General features: G+C 44.1%; 1 protein-coding gene across 4 annotated transcripts in view; it reads left to right on the forward strand.

Moving 5' to 3' along the window:
- The window catches only part of LOC138265539 (P2Y purinoceptor 12-like), a 393,379-nt gene that overhangs the window by 346,202 nt on the left and 21,346 nt on the right, over positions 1-25,831 (forward strand). For all 4 annotated transcript variants that reach the window (XM_069213349.1, XM_069213350.1, XM_069213351.1 and 1 more), the window contains one exon: positions 18,086-18,377. In XM_069213349.1, the coding sequence (XP_069069450.1) occupies positions 18,362-18,377 (16 nt within the window). In that variant the 5' untranslated portion in view covers positions 18,086-18,361. The remainder of the gene's footprint in view (positions 1-18,085; positions 18,378-25,831) is intronic.

Consider the following 25,831-nt stretch of genomic DNA (forward strand, 5'->3'; position numbering starts at 1 on the left):
GCCTTATTCTCTACTTGTTTAAATTTCCTAGTTCTCTCTAAAACCTGTAATATTCACAGCAACTGTTTCCTCAAGTCATGTCAACAAATGACGTTAACCAATTTTTATACCAATCTATATTGCCTTCTTAGAGTTCAATAAACAATAGTTTTGATGTATCTATGTCCATTATAAATGTTTCCCACCATTCTATTATGTTGAGAATCATGTCAATAAGAATTACAAGTAGTAAGTTTGTCCCCTTGAATTTTCTTGTCTCTGTCAGCCCACTTAACAACAAAGCACTTTGTGTTGTTCCTGTTGGCTATGCAACACTGACACCATTATCCTTCAACAAAGACACAACAAAATGTAAAGCTCAACTATCCAATTGGATGCTGTCTGAAAGCGGTCCACATCTCTGTAGTTCACTCATTCAAGCACTGTTAACATTAGTGACAGCAGCACCATCGGAAATAAACATATGAGGGAGGGGGATACATAAAAAGGTCAAGGGGTAAAACTGGCTCCACGCAAATAAAATATCGGCCAGCACACACTTTGAAGAAAAGAAAAAAAAAACGGCATGGTAAAGTTTGCAAAACTGCTCCGGGTGGTGTTTTTATAAGCAATCTGGAGGAAAGTCAGAGGCTGTCAAAGAAGCATTTTTATTTATATGGGTAATGAATGAGAAGGTGGAAATAATTAAAAAGTAAAGAGAGAAAGATTTAATGGGGTTCCATGTGGGATTCATGCATGCTGTCATGGCCAAGTGCAATGTCAGCTGTGGCCTGCACTGTGAGCTGGCTGGGGGTGGAGGGGATGGAACACAGAACTAACTGTTAGCCAACATTCCATCCAGAAATTCTAGGTATTCTACTTAATCTGTCAGCTTTTGGCAGAGGACGTTCAAATTAGGAACATGACCTTGATTTTATTCCCTGTAAAAAAATTAAAGTCTCCTTGGGGTCAAATGTATGTCACAATATTTTCTAGACATTTTTCAAATGCTCTGTGCACTTGGCAGTCAAATGTAAATTAATTAATTTTTTAACCTTCGTGTACTTTTAGAGATTTGATCTGCATATGCAAGTTTATCACTGTTCTATATGATAATTATTGACAGCATAGTTAGAGTTATTCGTTGATTCGTTGATTCGTATCCTTAAACTATTATCTAACCATTCTCCCCTTTCTTCTGAATGTACACTTGCAGTTAAACGCTGCACAGTATTGGAATGACTGAGGGTGTGTTTCTTATATTGTACTTGAGCAGTGAAAGTGTAGTTTTTACATATTACAACATTTTTTTATTTATTCTGCCTACAAATAGGTGAATTAGACCAGGGTGAAGTTTTTATTAGGCTGGTGTAATCATGTGCAATTTTCGCTGTTTTGAATTATGTTTCTACACAAAATTCCCGAAATCACGCCATTACGCCATTTTTCATTTTAGTCCATTCAGATAGAACATCTATTGCAAAAAATGATATTATGACAATTTTGCATACCCATATTATGGTAATAAAGACTCAAGTAAGAGAGCAGTTACCTAGGTGCCGGACAATTTGTCACCCAGATGCAGCATTGACTAATGAAACATAGTCAAATATCCGAGACATGAGTCTACTGGGTAAGAAACGGTTGGGTTCCAGCAACAAAACATTGAAGGAGAAACATGGCATCAATTAGTTTTTACTAGCAGTTGTGTGCCTGTGAGGACGAATTAGAGAAAAAGATGGCAAATACGTTGATAATCATCTCAACTGTGATGAACACTTGTGGAGCATCTGAAAATTTCACAATTAGCATTTTAGCCAATGTATATAAAGGCATATCAGAAAGCATTATTTGACACACCTAGTGATGTTGTGTGTTAGCTGTATCAAGAGGGAACAGATGCATTATTTAAAAAACAAGGTGTAACAGGATTGCTTGGTCCTAAGTAGCCCAGAGCCTGCTGCCCCCACCCTCCCTTTGATAGTCAACCTTGTGCTGATGATATGCTTCAATAGTATCAGGATTAAATTACTGAAACATCCTATGCATTCCAGATACCTGGACAAACAGTAACTTACAGATGAGTCCCACACAGATATTCAAACCTATTAAAGCAAACTCAGTGGGGCAAAAGCTGTCAGGTCACATGGAATTGGCAACACGTGTAATTTTGTGTCAAACTCACACTAATGGTGCTTTCAAATTGTTGATGTGTCTATGAGATTTACCATGAGGGATGAAGCTAAAGGGGTCTAATCAACTCAATGCAATGCATGACTGTATTAAATCAGAATGGTTGCCTCACGTCTGATAAAGCCTTTGATACGATCCGGTTATATGATCACTATAGAGTGCCCACTAAAATAGCAATTAACTACTTGATGACACAATGTCAGTACAAAATAACAAAGTATGAAAAGCAAATAAAAGAACTAAAAAGATTCAAAATACAGTTTAGCCATCCATTTAGTTCTGTCCAATAATCGGTTGTCTCTCTATTATAGTTTTCACCTAAATCACAAGTTAACTGTCAATAGAGTACTGTATTCATGGTGACATATAGATATTATACCTACATTTTCATATATCCACAATTCATATAGAGCATGTAAAAGAACGCTTTTCATTCACCCCATATCGGTGGTAGCTTTGAAAAAGTTCTATCCACCATAGTTCTCTTTTTAGTACCAACTTCGGCGTTTTTACCTCCTTTTATATCTTTATCGACGTTTTGACAAATTTGATATTAGATCTGGCTAATCTCGTGCTGCATGTCAGAAAAATGCCTTACTACGCTTGATTTAAAATTTGTATTAGGAATTTCTGAGTTGTGTTCTCAGAGTCATAACTCATGTTTTTTTAAGTGTGTACATCATATAATAGCCCACATTGGCATTTTAATAAATAAATTCCTATTGTTTGTTTCACATATGGCACAATGTTTAACTCACATTTTTGTTTCTGGTTTTGGAGTGCAGCATAAAAAGTCATGTGAGGACAATGTTACACTGGGCACAGTCCAAGCATGGAAAAGTTCCACTGGTTTTAGTTTTCGAAAAACTCTGTTATAGTTCCAATGTGGTGTCTGCCTCGATTAGTATTGGCTGAAAGTTTATTTCGACCAAAAACCAGCATTGGTTGTTCACTTAGTTTTTGAAGATACTCATAATATTCTAATAGACTCCAGTGTTTAAGGATAATTTGATTGATATCCAAAAATGTTGCCATGGGTACACATAAATAGGCCATGAGCTGCTAATATTGGATGCAACTATGGGTTACGAATATGAGTTTGTAATTTACGGTACTTCATAAAGAATGTGTGTTTTCCTTCTGTTTGCTCTAGGTATTTCATTTTGCTCGTCAATGATTCCATTAACATGTGCTCCTTGAGCCTTCTTTACAATATCTTTCTGAATCTCTTTTCTGACCTGTTGAAGGTTTCACATACTCCTGTTTTCAGTCAGTATAAACATAAGCCACTTGCTTGTGTTCTGGTTCAAGAAGGGCCTGGCCGGACAGTTTGAGCTGGACTGTCCCCGTGAGGAACAGGGTCAAGACTTATTTGCATATGGCGAGGTCCACACTTCGGTGGCATGGAGGGCAAAAAACAGTGGATTGGGATGTGGCCAGAGCAATTGCCAGTGGCTGATATTAATTCAAGCATTCCATCCATCACTCTTTTGTTTTTGCATTTGACACCCTAATAGTGCCAGGTATACCCAGTCATGGGTCCTGGGCTCACTGTGCCACTGGAACCCAGCTATACCTAGCTGAAGAGCTCTAGCTAGGTTTCTTGTGTTTCAGTTCCGAGCAGACCTAGCCTGGCAGTTCAAGCTGGACTGTTCCCATAGGGAGCAGGATCAAGACTGATTTGTATATAGCTAGGTACAAATTGAGGTTGCATGATGGCTGTTAGACCTGGCAGCTCTTGGCATGGTTTCCCTGTACTCTTGGACTCTGTGCTGTAATTCGTTTTTTGTAGTTTTAATACTCTGGGCACTTTACCACTGCTAACCAGAGCTAAAGTGCAAGTGCTCTCTGTCTAAATTGTATTGGTGATTGGTTATCTATGATTGGCATATTTGATTCACTAGTAAGTCCCTAGTAAAGTACACTAGAGGTGCCCAGGGCCTGTAATTCCAATGCTACTACGGGGCCTGCAGCAGTGTTGTGCGACCCACATGAGTAGTCCTGTAAACATGTCTCAGACCTGCCACTGTAGTGTCTGTGTGTGCAGTCTTGCCCTGGCAAAACATTATGGCAAGTTTACTCACTTGCCAGGCCTAAACCTTCTGTTTTACTACAAATAAGTCACCCCTAAGGTATGCCCTAGGTAGTCACATGGGCAGGGTGCAGTGTATGTAAAAGGTGGGACATGTACTGATGTGTTCTACATGTCCTGATAGTGAAATATTGGCAAATTCAATTTTCACTATTGCAAGGCCTATCTCTGTCATAGGTTAACATGTGGACTGCCTTTAGATATCTTTTAAGTGCAGTTTCCCAGTGGGACCAGAGAGAGATTTGTAGTTTGGGATCTCTGAACTCACAATTTAAAAATACATCTTTTGGTAAAGTTGTTTTTTAAATTGTATGGTAGAAAATGTCTCTTTTAGAAAGTAGGCATTCTCTTGCTTAACCATTCTGAGCCTCTGCTTGCCTTTGGAATACACATCAGGGTCAGACTGACAGTTGGGTTGTTTGTGAATTTCCCCTAGACAGTGACACAAAGGGAGCTGGAGAGTGTCCTGCATATCCTGATGAGTCTCCTGGGCTAGAGTGGGAAGGGAGGAGCTGACACTTACACCTGAAAAGGCTGTGCCTGTCCTCATACAATGCAGATTCCAACCCCCTCGAATGTGTCTGGGGACAGGCCTGGGCAAGGCAGGATCTTCTGAACAATCAAGACTTTCCTTTGAAGTTTGCATACTTCAAAGGCAGAAATGAGTGTAAGTAGTAGACCCAAAACCCCAGATTTTCAGATTACTTCTGGATCAAGAGAAACCTCTGCCAAGGAGAAGAGCTTGATGCTTGAGGAGGACCTTCCACTCTGCCTGTTTCTTTGCTTTGCTGGCCTGCTGCTGCTCCTGCCTGAAGACAGAATGTACTGGACTTTGCTTTCTGTAATCCTGCTTGTGAAGTTTCTCCAAGGGCTTGAACTGAATTTTCCCCCTGTCCTGAAGTCTTCGGGGACATCTAAGACTTCATCTGCCAGTGCCTGGGCTCTTCTGCTGGGAGTCCTGACTTGCTAAGTGGTGCTAAATCCAGTCTCTGGTCCCATAGACGTGGAAGCTGGTAATCTGCGGAGGAGAATCCACGTACAATCGTGTGCTTGTCAGAAAAAATTATGCACACCCCATCCCGGGGCTGAAAATTTGATGCAGCGCCTGCCTCGCAGCTAGAGAAACAATGCAGTGCCTGTTCTCACTGAGGACTTTTTGCACATCTGTCGGAAATTTCCACACACAGATCCTGGGTGTCAAAGTCTTGAGCAGCCCTGCATGGACCCGCGGCTGCTCATCTGGAAACGAAGCATGGTCTCCCTTGCAAGATAGGAATTGAAACACGGCCTCCGGTGCGAGTAAAGAATCGATACACGGCCTTACTTGCAAGTAAGGAATCAATGCATTACTTGCTTTTCTGATGCATCGTTGCCCTTGCGTCTTTATATTTGATGCATACAAAGTACTTTGTGTTAAAATAATCTATCCTTTGATATCTATGGATTAAAACTCTTTTAATTTAAAAAAATTCTGATCTTTGCTTGTGTATGTTGGATTTTTGTCTTTTTGGTATTGTTCATTTTAAATAAATGTTGGGCATTTTTCGAAACAGTTGTGGAATCATTTTGTTGTGTTTTCACTGTTCCTGTGTGTGTTTTGTACAAATACTTTACACAATGCCTCTGAGATAAGCTTGACTGCTTGTGCCAAGCTACCAAGGTGGTGAGCAGGGGTTATCCTAGGTGTGTATCTCCATTACCCTGACTAGAGTGAGGGTCCGTGGTTGGACAGAGTGCAAACTGACTGCCAACCAGAGACCCCATTTCTAACTGTGGGCAAAAAATTATAGATTGAGATGCGGCCAAAGCAACTGCCAGTGACTGAGATTAATTCAAGCATTCCATCCATCACCATTTTTTGTTTTGCATTTGACACCCTAGATGCGTCAGGGATGACCAGATGTAGATTCTGGGCTCACCATGCCACTTAAACCAAGCTATACCTGGCTAGAGAGCCCTAATTAGGGTGAAACCGGTCCTAGGTTGCTTGTGTTCTGGTGCAGTGTGGACCTGGCCTGGTAGTGCAAACTGGACTATTCCCACGAGGAGCAGGGTCACGACTGATTTGCGTATGGCTAGGTTGAAACATAGTGGGCAAATAACGATGGATTTGTAAACGGCCTGGAGCAATTGCCCGAGGCTGAAACTAATTCAAGCATTTCATCCATCCCCCTGTTGATTTTGCACTTGCCACCCTAAGAGCGCTGGGTATGCCCAGACGTGGGTATGGGCTCACTGTGCCATTGTAACCAAGCTATACCATGCTAAAGAGCCCTAACTAGGGCAAAACTAGTCCTATGTTGCTTGTGTTCCGGTTCAGGGAGGACCTGGCCTGGCAGTTCTGGCTGGACTGTTACCATGATGAGCAGGGTCAAGGCTGATTTGCATATGGCTAGATCCAAACTGAGGTGGCATGGTGGGCACAAAATTAAAGATTGGGATGCGGGCCAAGCGATTACCAGTGGCTGAGATCAATTCAATCATTCCATCCATCACTGTTTTTTTTTATGTATGAATTGTAACCTAACATAATATAAAGTATTTGATAAATAACTATCATGGATTAATTAGTTGGATTAAATAATATAACCAAGGTTTCTGAGAATTTGTAAAGTGTAGGATATCTGAATGGCAAACATGAGATAGTGCACCCATAGGGAGACATTCCGTGGGATAGGGACACTGTTTCTCTGCTCCAATTTATTCACAGGATTTGGCCTTAGTTTGACAAATATTACATGTTGCACCTTTTGTACCCTTGGATGAGCTTTTGTCACAATATATATTCCATGTGTAATCCTTATATGTAGGTGTTTACAGTTAAGGTGATCCTTCGACTTATGCACGATTTTTCTCGCAGCTGAAATCCTCTGATAAAGTACATTTAAACGGGCTACGTTTTCTCTTTAATCTAGTATTCTATTTAGATTCTGCAGTTGACTTTAGGCCAAGAAACTTGACCTATAATTTGGCTCATAAATATTTTAAACTGACGTGTTATTTTGAGCTTTGGAATATTATACTGATGTCGATTAGGTTTTATTGGACATAGAGGGTTGATTTAATAGAAGAATGGCTTTCTGGTAAGAGGCGTGGTCGGGGTGCACGAAAGCAGCTCAGAAAACTGCTACATGGGTTTCACCATGTATATTCGTTTAGCTCTTTGAAATGAAGTTCAATGGTGCCATTGTTGAGGAATACGGATTTCTTGTGCTTCAATGATTGAAGATGTAATGTGTAATTAGTAAGGACTTTTCTAAAAAAAAGTGTCATGAGGTGATAATATTCAATTAAGAAACACTGCCCTTCGATAGATATTCAGCCTGATATAGAAGTGTGTGTGGCATCAAATTCTCTGATTAGTGGTAGTAACCCTGCAGTGGTGGAAATTATGCCGTTGGGTTATCCTCTGGAGTCAGCAATTTCTCCACAAATCAGTGAATTTTAAATTACCCTACAGCTCAAAATCAGACCCTTTTTGGCTTATTTACTCTTGTGACTATCCATATCCCCAAATCTTCTTCTCTCTGGAATTCTAAGACTGATCTTTAGAGACCGACTGATGAGAGCAACACAAGCAGAGAAGTTCTGGTGTTAAAATGCTGAAATTATACATAATTGAAGTAGAGGAGTTAATAGCGTTTTTTAATTTATCAGTTAAATTGTTAATATGTTGCCTGTCTGTCGGCATTGAATTACCTTTTATGGTCAGATTACAAGTTGGAATAAAATGGTGGGTTTTGGGGGAGAGTAAATCCACGCCCAGAATTATTGTTCGTAAGTGGCACCATCCAACCATTACCGTGCAAATATGAGTTTGAGGCCCAGAATGGGGATTAACAGGCGTATCTCCGTTTTGCTGGCCATTTACTGCATCATTTGCCCAGGTTTTAGACAGGGGCGTAGGAGACAATAAATTTCTGGGGGGACAGGGACAGCCTTGGGGACTTTCAATCAACCCTATACAAATCGCTCGTTGTTTACGAACTGCAGGCTCCGAAAAATATACACAATCATATATATTGGAAGTGAAATAGGGAGAAAGGAAGGCATGTTTTCACAGTCTGAAAGTATCTTTTATTGTTATTTACATTCTCAAAGTAATTAGCTCAAATGTGAAAATAACGTGTTGATTAACCTTGCATCTTCATGCAGCAGGCAAATAAAGGTAGGAGGGTAAAAAGAAAGAATATACCCTTTGTGCCCCATACCCATCATGCCCTTCGCCTCATGCCAATTGGAACCGCACTGGAGATATCAAAAGCGATTAGGTACAACAGTTGTAAACTGTGCTCGGAAACCATAGTTCTAATAAAACTTCTACTCCTGTGTGCGATCTTGGGAAGCTAGTATTTGGGCATTACACAAGTTATCTGGATGACCCAATGTCACCAATTAAAAGAAAAATGGAAAAAGGAACCTATATAGTACAGTGGTTTAAAGGAAGCTGGCTGGTTTGTACTGGGTACCTATGGTACTTACACCTTATACCAGGTCCAGTTACCCCTTATTTGTGAAATGTAGGCAGTGTCTAGAAGCCAGGCTCTCTAAAGGTAGCTGTAGCCAAGGCTTTTCTAGGAGACATGCAAAGCTCATGCAATACCACTGTAGTCACACAGTACTCACACACATGAAAGAAAATACTCAGCGTTACAAAAATAAAAGTATTTTATTTTAGTGACACAAATGCCAAAAATACCATAGAGACTATACTCCCTTAGGAGATAAGTAATACACCAAATATATACACTAGTATGCAGCAATAGCAATAAAAACAGTTAGAAAACAGTGCAATTAGTGAAAATCACAATGGTTAGAAATGGACCTAGGGGAAACACAAACCATATACTAAGAAAGTGTAATGCGAATGTCAGTTTCCCACCTAGGCAAGTGTGGTGTGTAGAGGGGTGCTGGGAGTATTAGAAAACACCAAAGGTAAGTAATAGAACCCACCTCAGAGCCCAGGAAAGCAGGAGTAAATCACAGTAACTTTCCTAGAACACACAAGAACACGAGAAAGAAGATAATGCAAGAACCAGAAGATACTTCAAGACACAAAGGGTGGATTCCTGGACCTAAAGACCTGTGGAAGAATGGTACTAAGTCCAAGAATCACAGAAGAGTCCAGGGGGGGCAGGAGCCCCTGCTAACCCGAACCAAGGTGCAAAAGAAGAGCCACTGGTGAAGAACAACAGTCAGTACTGCACCCAAGAAGAATGATGCAGGTTCCTGCTTGGTGCAGATGATATCCCACACCGGATGGATGATTGCTGTCTGGTTTGCGTCGCTGGATTCCGCCAACAAGCCTTGGCACACGCAAAGCTCACAGTTAGCAGAAAATGGCACTGCCTGGGACCAGGAGGGACCTAGTGGACTCAACCCAGGAGGAGGAGTCAGAGGGGGCTCTCAGCAACTCAGAAAGCCCACAGAAGACCAGCCAGCGCACACAGGAGTCCCCCAGCACGGGGAAAAAGGAGTTGCAAAAGGAGGCCCACGCAACACAAAAACAAAGGATCCCATGCCACCAGAGAACCACTCAGGAAGCTGTGCATCACAGGAAGGAGTGCTGGGGGCCGGAGCTACATTGTGCACAAAGAATTTCGTAGAGGGATGCCAACAAGCCTTGGCAACTGAAAAACACGTGGTGCACAGGGGTGCTGCCTTGCTTGGCAAGGCAAGCTCTTACCTCCACCAAAGTTGGACAGTAGGATGTCAGGACCATTGGGACCACTTCAGTCCACCACCCGTGATGCAGGATCCATGCAACTCATCAGGAGAGGGGACCCACGCAGATAATCATCGTTGCAGAGAGGTGCCTGCTGAAGCAGGGGAGTGACTCCTTCACTCCAAGGAAGATTTGTTCATTCTTCTGGTGCAAGCTGAAGACAGGCTGTCCTCTAAGGATGCACAACCGGGAAACAGTTGCATTTGCTGGCAAGAGCTGAAGATACAATGTTGCAGAAGTCATCTTTGCTTCGTTGTTGCAGTTTGTGGAGTTCCTGGAGGGTCCAGATGCAGTTTCTTCAGTGAGAAGGTGAAGTAAAGGATACAGAGGATTCCTGCTGGAGTCTTGCAATCTGAATCTGAACAACCTCCCAAAGGAGAGACCCTAAATAGCCCTGAAAGGGGGATTTGTCAGCTAAACAGGTAAGCACCTATCAGGGCACGGCTCTGACACCACCTGCTGGCACTGGCCGCTCAGATGCTCCTAGAGTTCGCTGTCAATTTGGAATCCAAGATGGCAAAACCCAGGGACCCTCTGGAGGAGGTCTGAGCACCACACCTGGGGTGGTGATGGACACGGGAGTGGTCACTCCTCTTTCCTTTGTCCAGTTTCATGCCAGAGCAGGGACTGGTGGTAGCTGATCCGGTGTAGACTGGATTATGCAAGGAGGGCACCAGATGTGACCTTCAAAGCTTTCCAGCGGCCTGGGGAAGGAAGCTACCCCTCCCAAGCCTGTAGCACCTATTTCCAAAGGCAGAAGGTGCAACACCCCTCTCCCAAAGGAAATCCTTTGTTCTCCCTTCCTGGGCTTGAGCTTTTCAAGCAACAGGAGGGCAGAAACCTGTCTGAAAGGTGGCAGCAGCTGGGGCTGCCTGGAAAACCTCAGAAGGCTGGAATGGCAATACTGGGAGTCCTCGAAGGAGCCCCCAGAGTGCATGAAATCATACAACAAATTCTTGCAAAAGCCTTGGGGTATGATTCCAACATGTTTGATACCAAACATATCTGTGTTCAGAGTTACCATTATGTAGCTGGGAATAGGTAGTGACCTATTTCCGGTACACGTGTAAAATGGCATCCCCGCACTCATGAAGTCTGGGAAAATGGTCCTGGAGGTCGTGGGGGCACCTCTGCTACTGCAGGGGTGCCCTCACACACAGGTAATCTGCACCCTACCCTCAGGGCTGGAGGGCCTGCTATAGGGGTGACTTATAAGTGACTTGGTGCAGTTTAACTGGCAGTGAAAGGGTGCATGAACCTTTTCACACAGGCTGCAATGGCAGTCCTGCAGAAGCCTTTGCATGGGCTCCCTATGGGTGGCAAAAGAAATGCTGCAGCCCATAGGGATCTCCTGCAACCCCAATGCCCTGGGTACCTAAGTACCATATACTAGGTACTTATAAGGGGGCACCAGTATGCCAACTGTGGGTGAAATACTGGGTTACCAGATTGCATCAACAATAATTTAAGAGAGAGAGCATAACTACTGGGGTCCTGATTAGCAGGATCCCAGTAGACACACTCAAACACACATTGCAAACAGGCTAAATGTGGGGGTAACCAAGCTAGAAAGAGGCTACTTTCCTACAAGGTTAGCATCCACAATAATGATTTACAAGCTTGTATACACCGACTCTTACATGAATGACTCAAATAGTGACTCACGAAGTTATTAGCTCATAGTACCTATGCTTATGCCAACTTATGTACAATATCACAAATTCAAGTCAAGGTACTTTGGCCGACGATATTTCGATCCCCTAGACAAGTATCAGGATCATCCTAAGCCTTCATTAAGCTTGAGGTAAAAGGGTTGCAGAGTGCTTGTAACCAAAATGACGAAGATAAATCTGACTCACGTCTCATATGAGTGTGAAGGCAATCAATGGAGATCTGAATCTCTAATCAAGCACCAATACCATAAAGTAGTAGTTGAGTGGAGTAGTGTCACAGTGTAATAGAGTGTCATAGAGTGGAGTGGCAGAGTGTTGTAGAGTGGAAAGGCATAAAGAAGAGTGAACTGGAGTAGAGTGAAGTAAAGTAACGTGAACTGGCATGGAGAAAGTTGGGTAGGGTGTTGTTGAGCATAGTACATCGTATAGTCGACTGGCATAGAGAGTTGTGCTGTGGCGTTGAGTAGAGTATTGTAGATTGAAGTGGCAAAGAGTGGTGTGGAATGGCATAGAGTGGAGTAAAGTGGAATGGAGTGGTGTATAGAGAGTTGTGTATGGAGTTAAAGAGTGGAGAAAGTGTTAGAGTTTAATGGAATAGAGTGTCAGAGTCTAGTATCATGGAGTGTAATGTCAGAGTGAAGTGTTATAGAGTGGAGTTGGGTGGTCTAGAGTGAAGTGGCATAGAGTACAGTGGTGCAAAGAAGATTGGTGTAGAGTGTAGTGGTACAGAGTGCATTGGTTTTGAGTAAAGAGTTGTAGAGTGCATTGACGAAGCCTGCACTGGTTTAGCGTACAGTGCAGTAGCGTAGAGTGGTGAAGAGTCGAGGGGAGCAGAGTGGAGTGGCACAGCATAGATTGCATAGATGAGTCGGGTGGAGGCGTTTGGATACGTTGGAGGCGTTGGAGGAGTTTGGATGAGATACCGGTGTAGAGGGTGTTGCCGTAGTCGAGTCTGCTGCTGACGAGGGCCTGGGTTACTGTTTTTCTTGTTTCTGTTGGGATCTATTTGTAAACTCTGCGAAGCATGCCTAGGGTGTTGTAGCAGGAGGAGGAGATGGCGCTGACCTGCTTTGACATGGAGAGTGAGGAGTCGAGGGTGAAGCCGAGGTTTCGTGCGCTGTCGGTGGGTGTCGGTTGGGGACCCAGCGTGGATGGCCAACATGAGTTGTCCCAGGCGGAGGGGGTGCACCAAGGATGAGGACCTCTGTTTTGTCTGAGGATACGTTTTAGCCTGCTGTCTCTCATCCAGTCAGCGATGGGTTTTAGCCCCTCGTGGAGGTTGGTTTTGGCGGTGTGCGGGTCCTTGGTGAGGGAGAGGATGAGTTGGGTGTCGTCGGCGTAGGAGATGATGTTAAGGTTGTGCTGACGGGCCACTTGTGCGAGGGGGGCCATGTAGATGTTGATTAGCGTTGGGCTGAGGGATGAGCCCTGGGGTACGCCGCAGACGATGTTGAAGGCTTTGGATTGGTACGGGGGAGGCGGACTCTTTGGGTTCTGCCAGCGAGGAAGGATGAGGTCCATTCGAGGACCTGGTCCTGGATTCCTGCTGCGTGGAGGCAGGATTTTAGGGTGTGGTGACATACGGTGTCAAAGGCAGCTGATAGGTCTAGGAGGATGAGGGCTGATGTTTCTCCATTGTCGAGGTGGCTTCTGATGTCGTCTGTGGTGGCGAGGAGGGCGGTTTCGGTGCTGTGGTTGCGTCTGAAGCCGGACTGGGAGGGGTCGAGGATGTTGTTGTCTTCGAGGTACCGAGTGAGCTGAGTGTTGACGATTTTCTCGATGACCTTTGCTGGGAAAGGGAGCAGAGAGATGGGCCTGAGGTTTTTCAAGTCCTTGGGGTCCGCCTTTGGTTTCTTGAGAAGGGCGTTGATTTCAGCGTGTTTCTAGCAGTCCGGGAATCTTGCAGTTTCGAAGGAGATGTTGATGGCTTTCTGTAAGTGTGGTGCGATGGCCGTGTCTGCTTTGATGAAGATGTGGTGTGGGCAGGGGTCTGATGGTGATCCGGAGTGGATGGAGTTCATGGTCTTGCGGGTTTCGTCATTGCTGATCTTTGGTCCAGGAGGTCAGTCGGCTGGAGTGGGTGGAATTCGTGGTGGGTGGGGTAGGAGCGTCCGGAGTGTGAGGGGAGTTGAAGCTGTCGTGGATGTCCGTGATTTTTTGGTGGAAGGCGGTTGCTAGGGCGTCGCATGATGCATGGATGCAGGATCTTTTTGCTAGCCTGATAGGTTGGTGGTGTTTGCGTGTGGCATCCTTGAGTGCCGTGTGGTTGTCTGGAGTGCGTTCGAGTAGCCATATTTGCTTGAGTTTTCAGCAGTGGTGTTTGGAGGCTTGTAGGTCGTCGGTGAACCAGGTGGCTTTTTTGTTGATGTGGTTGTTAGAGGGTTTTCTGAGTGGGGTAAGGCGGTCGGTGCAGTTGTTGATCCACAGCTTGAGGTTGTGTGCCGCGATGTCAGGGTCGGTGGGGTTGACAAGCGGTTTCTGGGCTAGGGCGTTGGTTAGTTGAAGTTCGGTGACTTTGCCCCATCGGCGGCGTGGTGGTTGTTCGGCGAGGTGGTGTTCTGTTTGTTTCTTGAAGGTGAAGCGGATGCAGTGGTGGTCGGTCCAGTAGAGTTCGGTGGTATGGTTGAAAGTGACGTGGTTGCTTGTGGAGAAGATGGGGTCAAGGCTGTGACCAGCTGTGTGGGTGGGTGTGTTGATGAGCTGTGTGAAGCTGAGGTTGGCGAGGTTTTTGGTCAGGGTGGTTGAGTTGGTGTCATTGTTGTTTTCGAGGTGAAAGTTCAGGTCCCCGAGGAGGATGTAGTCCGTGGAGGTGAGTGCGTGGGTGCTGGCCAGGTCGGCGATGGCGTTGCTGAAAGGTGCCCTGGGTCCTGGGGGTCTATAGATGAGTGTTCCTCTGAGCGTGGTGTTGGGGTCGGTACGGACTTGGAAGTGAAGGAGTTCAGCGGCGCTGAAGGAGTCGTCCAGGGTGGTTTTCACTTAGATGGTGGCTTTGTGGACGATGGCTATGCCTCCTCCGGTTCTGTTGGTGCGGTCTCGGCGAGCGACTTTGTATCCGTTCGGGATGGCTATGGCGATGTCGGGTGCTGAGGAGTCGTTCCACCAAGTTTTGGTTAGAAAGCCCACGTCCGGGGAGGTGGAGTCGAGCAGGTCCCAGGCTTCCATGGCGTGCTTGCGTGCTGAACGGGTGTTGAGGAGTATGCAACGGAGGTGGTTGGTCTTGATCTTAGGAGGTTTGTTGGCTCTGTTGCAAGTGAAGCTGCAGTTGTGGCAGGAGAAGGGTCCGTGTGTGTTCTTTGGAGAGGCCTGGAAGCAGGTGGTGTCTTGGCTGGTGCTGAGTGCATGGAGGGTGTCGGCGTTATAGCGAATGCTGATGGGGTGGCTGTTGCCTGGGCCAGGGGTTCTGTCGCTCGGTGTGGTCCAGGAGAGGTCGGGCGCAGATGGGCTTGCCTTTGGCGCGCCGCGGCTGTGCCGCGGCTGCCATAAAAGGAGGGGAGGGTGGGGGTGGGAGTGGCAGCTGGGAGGCGGGAGGGCCTGGCGAATGAGAGGGCTGGGGGGGTTGGGCCTCAGGGGGCGCAGGGGCGGGAAAAGTAGATTAGGAAGGAACGGTGAGAAGGAGGGGGAGGCGGGAGGGGCCGTAGGGGGTGCAGCGGCGGGAAAAGTGCATCAGGAAGGAAAGTTGAGAAGGAGGGGGAGGTGGAAGGGGCCGCAGAGGGTGCAGTGGCGGGAAAAGTGGATCAGGAAGGAATGGTGAGAAGGAGGGGGGAGGCGGGAGGGGCCGCATGGGACGCAGCGGTGGGAAAAGTGGATTAGGAAGGAACGGTGAGAAGGAGGGGGCAGGCAGGAGGGGCTGCAGGGGACGCAGCAGCGGGAAAAGCAAAACAGCAGCAAGGAAACAGGATGGAGGTGGAGCGGAAGGCGGAGCGGGGAGTGACCTGCCTGCAGAAGTATAGTGGTGAAGAGTAGATTGTTGCAGTGTCAAGCATAGTGATGTAGAGTGCAATAGCATAGAGCGGTGCAGAGCAGATTGGAGTGGCGCAGGGTACATTGGAGTGGTGCAGGGTAGATTAGACTGGCATAGCATAGAGTGGAGTGGCGTAGATTGCAGTGGCATAGAGGAGGCAATTTCAAAGTAGAGTGAAGTGCCCTACAGTGGAGTGGTGTAGAGTAGATTAGAGTGCAATGGTGCAGAAAGAGTGCAGTGGGACAGAGTACAGTGGTATTGAGTGCAGTGGTGCAGAGTAGAGGGACGTGGAGTTCAGTGGCAGAGAGTGCAATGTTGCAGATTAGAGGGTCGCAGAGTACAGTGCTGTATTGTAGAGTGGCATAGAGTGCTGTGGCATAGAGTACAGTGGCATTGGACACAGTGGAATAGAGTGCTGTGGTGCTGAGTAGATTGGCATAGAGTGCAGTGGCATAGAGTGCATTGGTTTTGAGTAAAGTGGTGAAGAGTGCACTGGCAGATTGCAGGGGTGTAGTGTACAATGGTTAGAGTAGAATAGCATAGATTGCAGTGGTGTAGTGTAGAGTGCTGCAGAGTAGAGTGGTGTAGAGTGGAGTGGTACAGCATAGATTCCAGTGGCATAGAGTATCAGAGTGGAGAAAAGTGGTGTAGGGTGCAGTGGCATAGGGTAGATTGTTTCAGAGTAGAGTGAAGAAAAGATAGAGAAAAGATAATATACTTCAATATGCTGAAGTATGTAACAATAACAACAACATAAATGATAACGCTAGGCATAATGGTCCAAAATGAAATATGGCTTCTCCCTGTTAGCCACGCTGTAATCAAGCCCTTCATTACCCAGATAGCAAAACATCAAACATAAATGTTAGAAAAATCAACCCTTCTAATAGCTTAATTGTTGTGTGAAAAGGTCAAATCTGGGCTCAATCTCGACTCCACTGTTTCACCAACTGGTGCAACTGGTGTGATCTTAGGCAAATACAAATATTGTGTTTCACAGAGTCTCCTTTCTAGCCTGCAGGCATCAGGGTGAGTGGGGCTCTGTTTCCTCTTTCGATCTTCCTCATTGTCTTGCAGCTCCTCTTGAAGGCATACTGCAGTGCTCCTCTTCAAGGCCGCAGGTGATGCAGACAGTAATCATCCAAAACTCTTCTCCTCCTCGTGCCCTTTGTTCTTATGAACACCCTTAATGCCCACAGCTGTGAACAGGACAAACAAAAGGGCAGAGGGCGCAGGGGGCCTCCTTACTCACCTTCATTCTGTTACCATCAGATTGGAGGATGGTTGGTACAGGGCTATTATAAGTAGCGCTTTTGTGCACTAATGGCCCTCTAAATAATAGATGTGAGAGGGGAAATTATTTTGTCCCCTTGTCCCCCCACCTTCGTCCCCCGTGACCCCCACCCTCCAAAATCTGGGGGGGATACATCCGCTGCGTCCCCCACACTTCCTACGCCCAGAAGTTTTGGACCCTTTTGTTCCCGCATGTTCTACCTGCTTTAAGCAGGTTGAAAATTTGAGTGGACATTCAGATGTTGCTACTAGGTGCAATTTAGCACTTGGCAAAAATTATAGTTATACGGAATGGTAATTTCACAGACAACCTACTCAGCTACCACATCCATAACTCATTATCAGCCCTTAGCGATAACTGTTAAAAGAAAGATAGAGACTCTTTGTTATCAAGACTACTAGTAAATAATTAAACATTAATCTATTTCAGCTGGAAATGTTGGGCTGAGTTAATATGAACGTGGAGAAACAGTGCCTCGCAATTCATTGTTTTTTGCCTGCAGTTACACCTGTTTACGGTTTACTTTTTTTGCAGACACTTAAATGTCGACTCGGCGCACGCTGTCTGAAATAAAACAAAAACACCCTAAATTAGTATTGACAGGTTGCTCTCCCATTCTGTGACTCCTCTTCCACACTGCGCAATTTGAATACATGTAAGAACGGAACTGAGAAGCACCTTCTTCCATGAACTGATCTGCAGCAAATTCAAACACAATCTATGCAAGGTGTATTCGTGAAACATTTTTAGTGGCATTGAATAGTGTATGTACATATTATTTTCCAATGTTTCGTTTCCGGTGTGCCATTAATCATGAGTAAAGCCTGACAGCTCTCCCCACAGATTTGGTCTAAATACAGTATTGGATTACCGGTACATTAGCGCCTCATTCGAGGCCACAAGGGCGGGGTAGCATTGGATAAAATCACCAGGTTCCGACTTAATTTAATTGCATGCTTGGTGTACATCAAGGGACGGGTTTAACCTTTTCAGCACAAGTGTTTTTAGGCTAACCGTTCCCAATAGTACTCCCCAAAAGTCTTTAATATAATCATTACATTTTACAAGGAAGTAAAACTGTACGCTGCCGTACAATGTTTTGAGCCATGGCATTTGTCCAAGAGCTGAAACCTTAAAAACAACTCTTTTTCTCTCTGTCTTTCTGAAGGAAATAAAGCAGAAGCTTAAAGTAACGTCTTGACATCGAAATGACGCGCGCAGCGGATCTACTACAGTGAAAATTGAAAATAAACCCTATGCAGGGAAAGGGCACCGCCACTCGCTTCTTATTTTCTTCCACGAGGAGGATTGCAGAAAACGAAGACACAAGTCTGCAAGAACTAGTCATGCTGCGTTCTTAAACTGAGAGACGCCTCCGATCCTGCTTCTGCTCATCTGATGCACAGAATTATCCAGTAGGTCAGATTTCAAGGACCCAGATTCTATGATGAACCACTCAGGTAACTGTTCTCTTTTTAGGATAAATGTGCGGTTTCCGAAGTTAGCCGTAAACCGAGGCCAGTAACTCAAAGTGGTAGATGCCAGCGGTTCAGAAGGTATAATGGCACAGTGGTCTTGGGACCTTAGGGGCTAAGTGCACCCCAATTATGGCTGGACTTTACGACTTAAACAGCAGACAGAGGTCCATTTCCATTTCTTGCACCAGAGTCCTTCCCGCCCTTGCCACACCACTGAGGGAAGTTATAAACTACCCACAATACTGTGCACATAGTTTCACATTAACTGTAGCTGTGGTAAAACACTCACACGTTTGCCCGGTGTATGTTTTTTGCATCGATTATCAAGTATATAAGGGGCATTCATACAAGTTACGGTGAAACGAACATACCATCGATAGTGTTCCTAAAATTGTGGCACTCTACCGAAATTTCATTTTCAGTATTAACGCCTAAATAAAAAAATGGGTTTTATGAAATCGTGCATTTTCGGTATGCCTACAGAGCTTTCTAATTCACATTCTGCACTGATATAGGAAATGGTTGACTTTCCCAACCAAGTGTAAGAGGGGAACCACGAATATGCAAAGAATTGGTTTTGTCTCAGAAATCTGCACGTTTACTTTGACATCTTAATGACTTGGGTCAAATTCCTCAGAAAGCGTAAGATAATACTTGGGGGACAGGACAGTCTTGGGCAGGTTTAGGTCGGGGTAGGTAGTCTCAGCTGTTATTAGAGCTCACGTCTTAACCAGCAAAACTAGAGAGATCCTTCGGTCAACGCCCTTTAGTTATGAGTTTGTTTGCGTCACCCCTTTCACTCATTGCTTGTTCTTTCGTGTGTTGAGCAAAGTAAAACAACATATATGGAATGCAAAAAAAGTCTTAAGTTTGAAATGCAAATTTGCCACTGTTCAGAGACGTGAGAGTTAGTACAGGTAAGTAAACGCTAGGTAGGTACACTGATGCATTTTCATGTGGACTTTTCTGAAGTTGCACATGGAAATGTATTAGATGAGCTTGTACATCTCCATGATCCGTGCAGACAAATGCCACACCTCTATAGACTTAGGCCCATATTTATGGGTTTTGTGGTGCAGGGCAGTGCAGCAAGTCACCTTGCTGCCCTGGCCTGCGTCACCGGGAAAGGGCAGGAATTTATCCAATAAGGCACATTCCTGTCCCTTTCCCTTCACTGACTCTTTTAGAAGCCTATCACCAAGGCAGGCACCCTTGCACCATGCTGCAAGGGGCCTGAATTGGACCCAGGATTGTTTTTGTGCAGGAAGTGACACCATCCTGCACAAAAACAATTCTGAGAGACTTTTTCCTCTTTCTATGCGTCATCAAGAGTTCAGTTCATATGGAAAGAGGAAAAACCAAGGAGAAGTAAATATATTTCTCCTCATCACACCTCTCCTGGAGAGGCATATTTGTCTGGCGCATTCCAAGGTTTACCAGGTTTAGTAAATCTGGAATTGCATCAAAAAACATGGATGCTATGTGGGAATAGCAACACAACACCCATAGAACGCCTCCCTTGCGTGGAGTAAGGCAACACAGTGATTTGCGCTCCCTTGCCATACTCCATATTTTTTAATCCATTCAAAGCAGCTTTGCATGGTTTCAAAAATGTGACTTAGTGGTTTGCACCACACATGTACCACGTTATGTGGTGCAACCATGCCACAAACCACTCATAAATATGCCCTTTACTGTACCATATTATTCTGCAATGGTGCATGGAATGTATGTGTAGTTAAATGATACTATGTGTATAATTTTTTTACAAGTGAATTCTTCAGTTGTGCCTTCTTTTTTCAACCACAATGTTTTATTCTAAGTACTATCTCACATTCCAAGTTTCCATGTGCCTACAGCTTGGTTATAATGGTTATATTTCATGCTAATGTTCGGGCTAATTTTATTCGAACTCTCTAGTGTATAGTTAAAGTTGATGAATACAAACTTGGATTTGTTTTAGATTTGAATTGACTGATATTTGATGTAAATCTATTTCAGTTCTTCCCAGATCTCAGAGGTAATTGTGTAGCACGATTCAGATGTCCATTGAGGTTGTATACTATTGTGATTTGGGGCTTTCTTGGCAGATGTTATCTGATATACTCTAAATGTGGACTTTATTGAAATGTTAATGGACCCCCTTAATGACCAGAGATGTGGTTCTATTCAGATGCTTGTAGTAATATCAGCACAGGTGCAAACATCTGAATAAACCACAAATATAATATTCCAAATTCATTCTGAAAAATATTCCAAATTCATTCAGAATTTATGAAAATAATTAAAAAAAAGTTCCCTCACTAGAAGATCAGTTTCTATTACAGTGCCAGGATATCCCCAGGGGTGAGAGGGCAATTTAAAAGTACACATAGAATAACATATACCTTTCCCTGCAGAAAGTGTGAAGTACCTTAAAGCAATTTTTTTCAAGAAATGTGGGATAGCAATAGAGCAATGTACTCCATTTTCCTTCATTGTCCCCCATCATTTGGTTTCTGATAACTGAACATATGTATGATAGCTGGCTAAGACTAACTATTTTCCTTAGTTTTTGCTAGATGGCTCCAAATACAACATTCCAAAATATGGTAGAGCCTAACCACATTGATTGAATGGGGTGTTTAATTCAACACCTGGAATGTTTGAGGTATTGTTGACTAAATAAAGATTTTACCATAGAGTGCAGTCTTGAAAAAAAGCTTCTTCGAAAAAAATCTGGTAGAGCCTAATCACATTGATTAAATGGAGTGTTAATGTAACCCTTGACAATTTTGAGGTATGTTAAACCAAATAAAATATTTTACCTTTAAGTGCAGTCTTGAAAAAATGTTTTTTGAAAAAACATGAGAGACATTGAGGTATAATCGTTATTTTTCTAAGGTTAGTTTTTCCTATCAAAGACAGATGTATTGTTTATACATCTCTGATATTTGATCTCTTACCTTAATACCAAGCAAATGAGGCCCTTATACCCTCATTACTATTGGCCCCTGTTGGAAATTGGGTTAATGCTTGGGGGGGTAAAACCCTACTCAAGCACTAGCCACAATCTCTGTCAAGACGAGGCACAAGTAAACCCTAAAATAGCCAGTTCTTAACCCTCTGGTAGCTTGGCACAAAAGTAGTCAGGCCTAACTTAAAGGCAATATGTAAGGTATGTATGCAGCACTTAAAATAGCAATAAAGTGAAAACACAACACAATAAAAATCCCACACCAATAAAATAGACTAAAAATTAATAAACTATTTAACACCAAAACAGCAAAATTCCAATCAGTATAACCTGGGATGTATTTTTAAAGATTTAAGTAAAATTAGTGCATAGAACCACAAAGCCCTAACTGTGGTTTTATGGCCACACCAGAACAGGACAAGGTCACAAGTTTAGGCTAACTACAATGCATCGCAGGCCAGATATAAAGATTCACTTAGGCCTGATCAATGTTGTGCTTTCAATCCTGGTTTGGGGAGATTTGCGGGATCCGGATGCATTGTGCAGTGGCTGTTCCGGCCAGCTTCTATGCTGCAATGCAGAGAACTGCGTCGTTGTCTCGGATGTAGTCAATGAGGGTCTTCCACAGGTCCAGAGGTGTACAGAAGAGGTGGGCCAAAGGCTCCAATATTTATAACTGGTACCCACTTTGAAGTAGGAGTAGGTTCTAGAGAATTCCCTTTGAATTCCTTAAAGTTCCCTCCCTTCCCCTATTCTGGCTCCAAGCTAGCTGCCTGAACAATGCAGTGGTGACAAGTCCTTTGTGTGAAGTCAGAGCACAACCTATTCAGTTATAAGTGGGGCCTTGCCCAGATGCACCCCCCATCCTGCCAGTTGATGGCCCAGCAAGACAGACCTAATCCCTCTATTGTGTGGCTGTTTAGGAGGAATAAACAAAGTCCAACTGTCAGCTACAAACAGTCATGTGAACACTTTCCAAATTGTAACTTAAAATTCGACCTTACCAACTTTACCATTAAAGACAATTTTTTATTACAACTTCCCAGGCACCAAACATGGCATTCCTATCTGCTCCAAATTGTATGTTATCGCTTATTAAATGTAATAAGTAAACATAATGTTATCTTATGGGAGAGGTAGGGCCCACTGTAGTGAGAAACAAAGTTAAGAGTTTTTCACTACCAGGACATGTTAAACTTAAAAACTCCATGTCCAACTTTTTAAATATACTGCACACTGCCCTTCAAATGTTTAGAGACCATCCTTGAGGGTGACTTATATGTATTAAAAGAGATGGTTTGGTCCTCAAAAAAGATTATTTTGCCAGGACGAAATGGCAGTTTTAAAACTACACATACTGGCTGCAGTGGTGGGCCTGGGTCATATTTAAAGGCCATCTAGTAGCGTATGATTTCCTGGACTGGGTAGATATATTACCAATTTACTAGGGACTTACAAGTACATTTAACCATTTTCTGAATTTGTTTTTGTTGGCATTAAGACTGTTTAGTTTACCACTGCTAGCCAGTGCTAAAGTGTTTGTGCTTTTTCCCTCGAAATTGGTAAAATTGTCCTACACTTGATTTGCACATTTAATTTACTTAAAAGTCCCGAGTATATAGTACTACATGAAACCAGGGCCTGTAAGTTAAATGCTAAAAGAGGACATGCAACACTGATTGTGCCACTCACTAAAGTAGCACTTCAAACATGTCTCAGGCCTGTCATTGCAGCCTGTAGTTTAGTTTTAATCTGCTAATTTGACCTGGCAAAATATACCTTTTGCCAGGCCTTAACCTTCCATTTTAAGACATATAGGTCACCCCTATAGTAGGCCGTAAAAGCCAATTGGGAAGTATTGTATTAAAAAATAGGACACATGTGTTTTACATGTCCTGGTAGTTAAAAACACTACCTTTGTTTTTCGCTACTGTAAGACCTATCCCTCCCATTGAATAACACTGGGTTGCTTTATTACGTTTAGTAAGTGCTAACATTTGTTTGTGAGCAGGTAGTGAGTTGTCATGTTTAGAATCAAATGAATTGTAATTTAAAATTCTTAAATTCTTTTTAATGGAAAATTCAGATTCTAAGCCCTGAAAGTGCCACTTTTAGAAAGTTAAAAAACTACCACCTTTCTAAAAGTCTAAAGTAAATAAAAACGATGGATGGAATTCTTGAATTAATTTCACAACTGGTAATTACTTGGGGCCACATCCTATTCCATTGTTATCTTGCGCAGCACACTGTGTCTCTGCAGTTTGGACCCAGCTATCTTCAAACCAGTCTTGACCCTGTTCCAATCAGAAAAGTCTAACCCGAACATATAAGCCAAGTCCTTCTTGAAATGGACCACAAGCAACCTATGACCGGTTTTGCTCTAGTTATGAACTCATCAGCTGGAGCCAACTTGGTTCCAGTGACACAGTGTGCATGGGACCCACTTCTGGGTATCCAGCTCACACTGGGTCCAAACTGAGGTGACATGGTGTGCAAAATACCAATGGATTGGGATACAGCCAGAGTAACTACCAGTGACTGAGATTAATTCAGTTATTCCATCCATCACTTTTTTGTATACTTTAGAATTTTAGAAAGGTGCCATTTTCTTGTTCTAAACATTTGTGCCTTCTGCCAGTGTTCTGGGTCACATGACTGTAAATGTCTATCCTGACAGGCTTTATATAGTCCTCCCAGACAGAAGGACAAAAGGAAACAACCCCCACTTCAAAGGCTGGCACCTGGTATAAATATTAGATTCTCAGATCAACTTTTCTTGCTGCTTAGAGGAGAAATGGACCAGCTTCTTCAGCCCAGGACCACAAGAAATGATTCCAATGGCTAGTTGGCTGACCTTTTCCAGAGACCTTGAACCTTGCCTCTGGCTCATGCTGACATGAGTCCTAACCCCCAAGTGGTGCCCACCCAGATAATTGATCTTTGGTAGTGGTGTTTTGGTACTGCTCCTGCCTAACCCTAACACTTAGCACTGAGAAGACATTTCAACAAAAAGTCCTTAGAAAACAGAGAGAAGACTCAGACATATCTGCCAGCCAATCGCCCTGAGGTGCATTGGCCGGTTAGCATGACTTCACGGTAGCTCCCGCAACTTTCTTCTCTGCCACAGCAAATCCTGTTCACTGGCACCTCTCAGAAAAGGTATACAGCCTCATCGGGCCCCGTCAGTTACAGCCTGCAGCCTCATCTTACTGGAGATATTTGACTTTCAAAAAGTTGTCTGAGGGTAGATGTTTTCACTGCGACCTCATCCAAGGCTGGGCACAATCCACTCCATGTAACTGACCAGCACTTCACCAATGCCTGCCTTAACATTTACCTTTACTCCTATCTTGTGAGACCAGACCCCACAGTTGGCACTTTGATCTAGGCACTAGATGTCATTAAAAACTTTAAAAATTCAAAGTAAATGTTTCACTATTTTTCTGAATTGGTGTGGGATTTTTCTTGCGTTTTCACTTTATTACTATGGGTGTGCTGCATAAATAGTTCAGGCAGTTCCTCAAAGTTGCACCTGATTACGTTTGTTGCAAGCTACAAGAGGGTGAAGCATAGATGAATTTAGTGACTTCTGTGGGTCACCCTATCAAGTAGGGAAACATCACTAACAATGCAACGCTATGCAGTGACCAAGCTGCTATTACCATACATATCTGTTTACTACGCATGCGTTTAGAACGCATATGCTTGCTAACAGCAGAGAGAGCAGTCTGGGCAAAACAGGAATAAATAGTGACCAGAGGAGAGAAAGGTAAGTGGGGCCGAGTTGGGGGGGAGAAAGGGAGTAGTTCTTAGGACAGGGCAGAGGGTTCGTGGTCGTTTTTAGGACAGGGTGGGGTGGATTTTAGGGTTCAGGGTGGGGGGATCCAGTTAGTTTTAGGACAGGGTAGGTGTTAGGGTTTAGGACGGGGAGTCGCTGTAGTTTTTAGGACAGGGTGGGGTAGGTTTTAGGACAGGGCAGGGTAGCTTTAAGGATTTAGGGCATGGTAGTTTTTAGGATGGGGCAGGATAGGTTTTAGGGTGTAGGGCTGAGGGTCGGGGTAGTTTTTAGGACAGGGCAGGTTTTAAGACAGGACAGCTTTTAGGGTTTAGGACAAAGGTGGGGGGTTGGGTAGTTTTTAGGACAGGACAGGGTAAGTTTTAGAACAGGGGTTGGGGTAGTTTTTAGGACAGGGCTGGGTAGGTTTTAGGACAGGGCAGGGTAGCTTTTAGGGCTTTAGGGAGGCGGGATAGTTTTTAGGACAGGGTCGGGTAAGTTTTAGTGTTCAGCGTGGGGGTGGGGGTTGGGGTAGTTTTTAGGACAAGGTGCTTTAGTTTTTAGGGTTGGGTAGGTTTTAGGGTTTAGGGCAGGGGGTCAGGTTAGTTTTTAGGACAGGGCAGGGTATGCTTTAGGACAAGGCAGGGTAGCTTTTAGTGGGGCGGGGTAGTTTTTTGGATAGGGCAGGGTAAGTTTTAGTTTACA

This window comes from Pleurodeles waltl, chromosome 11 (assembly GCF_031143425.1).
Source record: "Pleurodeles waltl isolate 20211129_DDA chromosome 11, aPleWal1.hap1.20221129, whole genome shotgun sequence".
NCBI lineage: Eukaryota > Metazoa > Chordata > Amphibia > Caudata > Salamandridae > Pleurodeles > Pleurodeles waltl.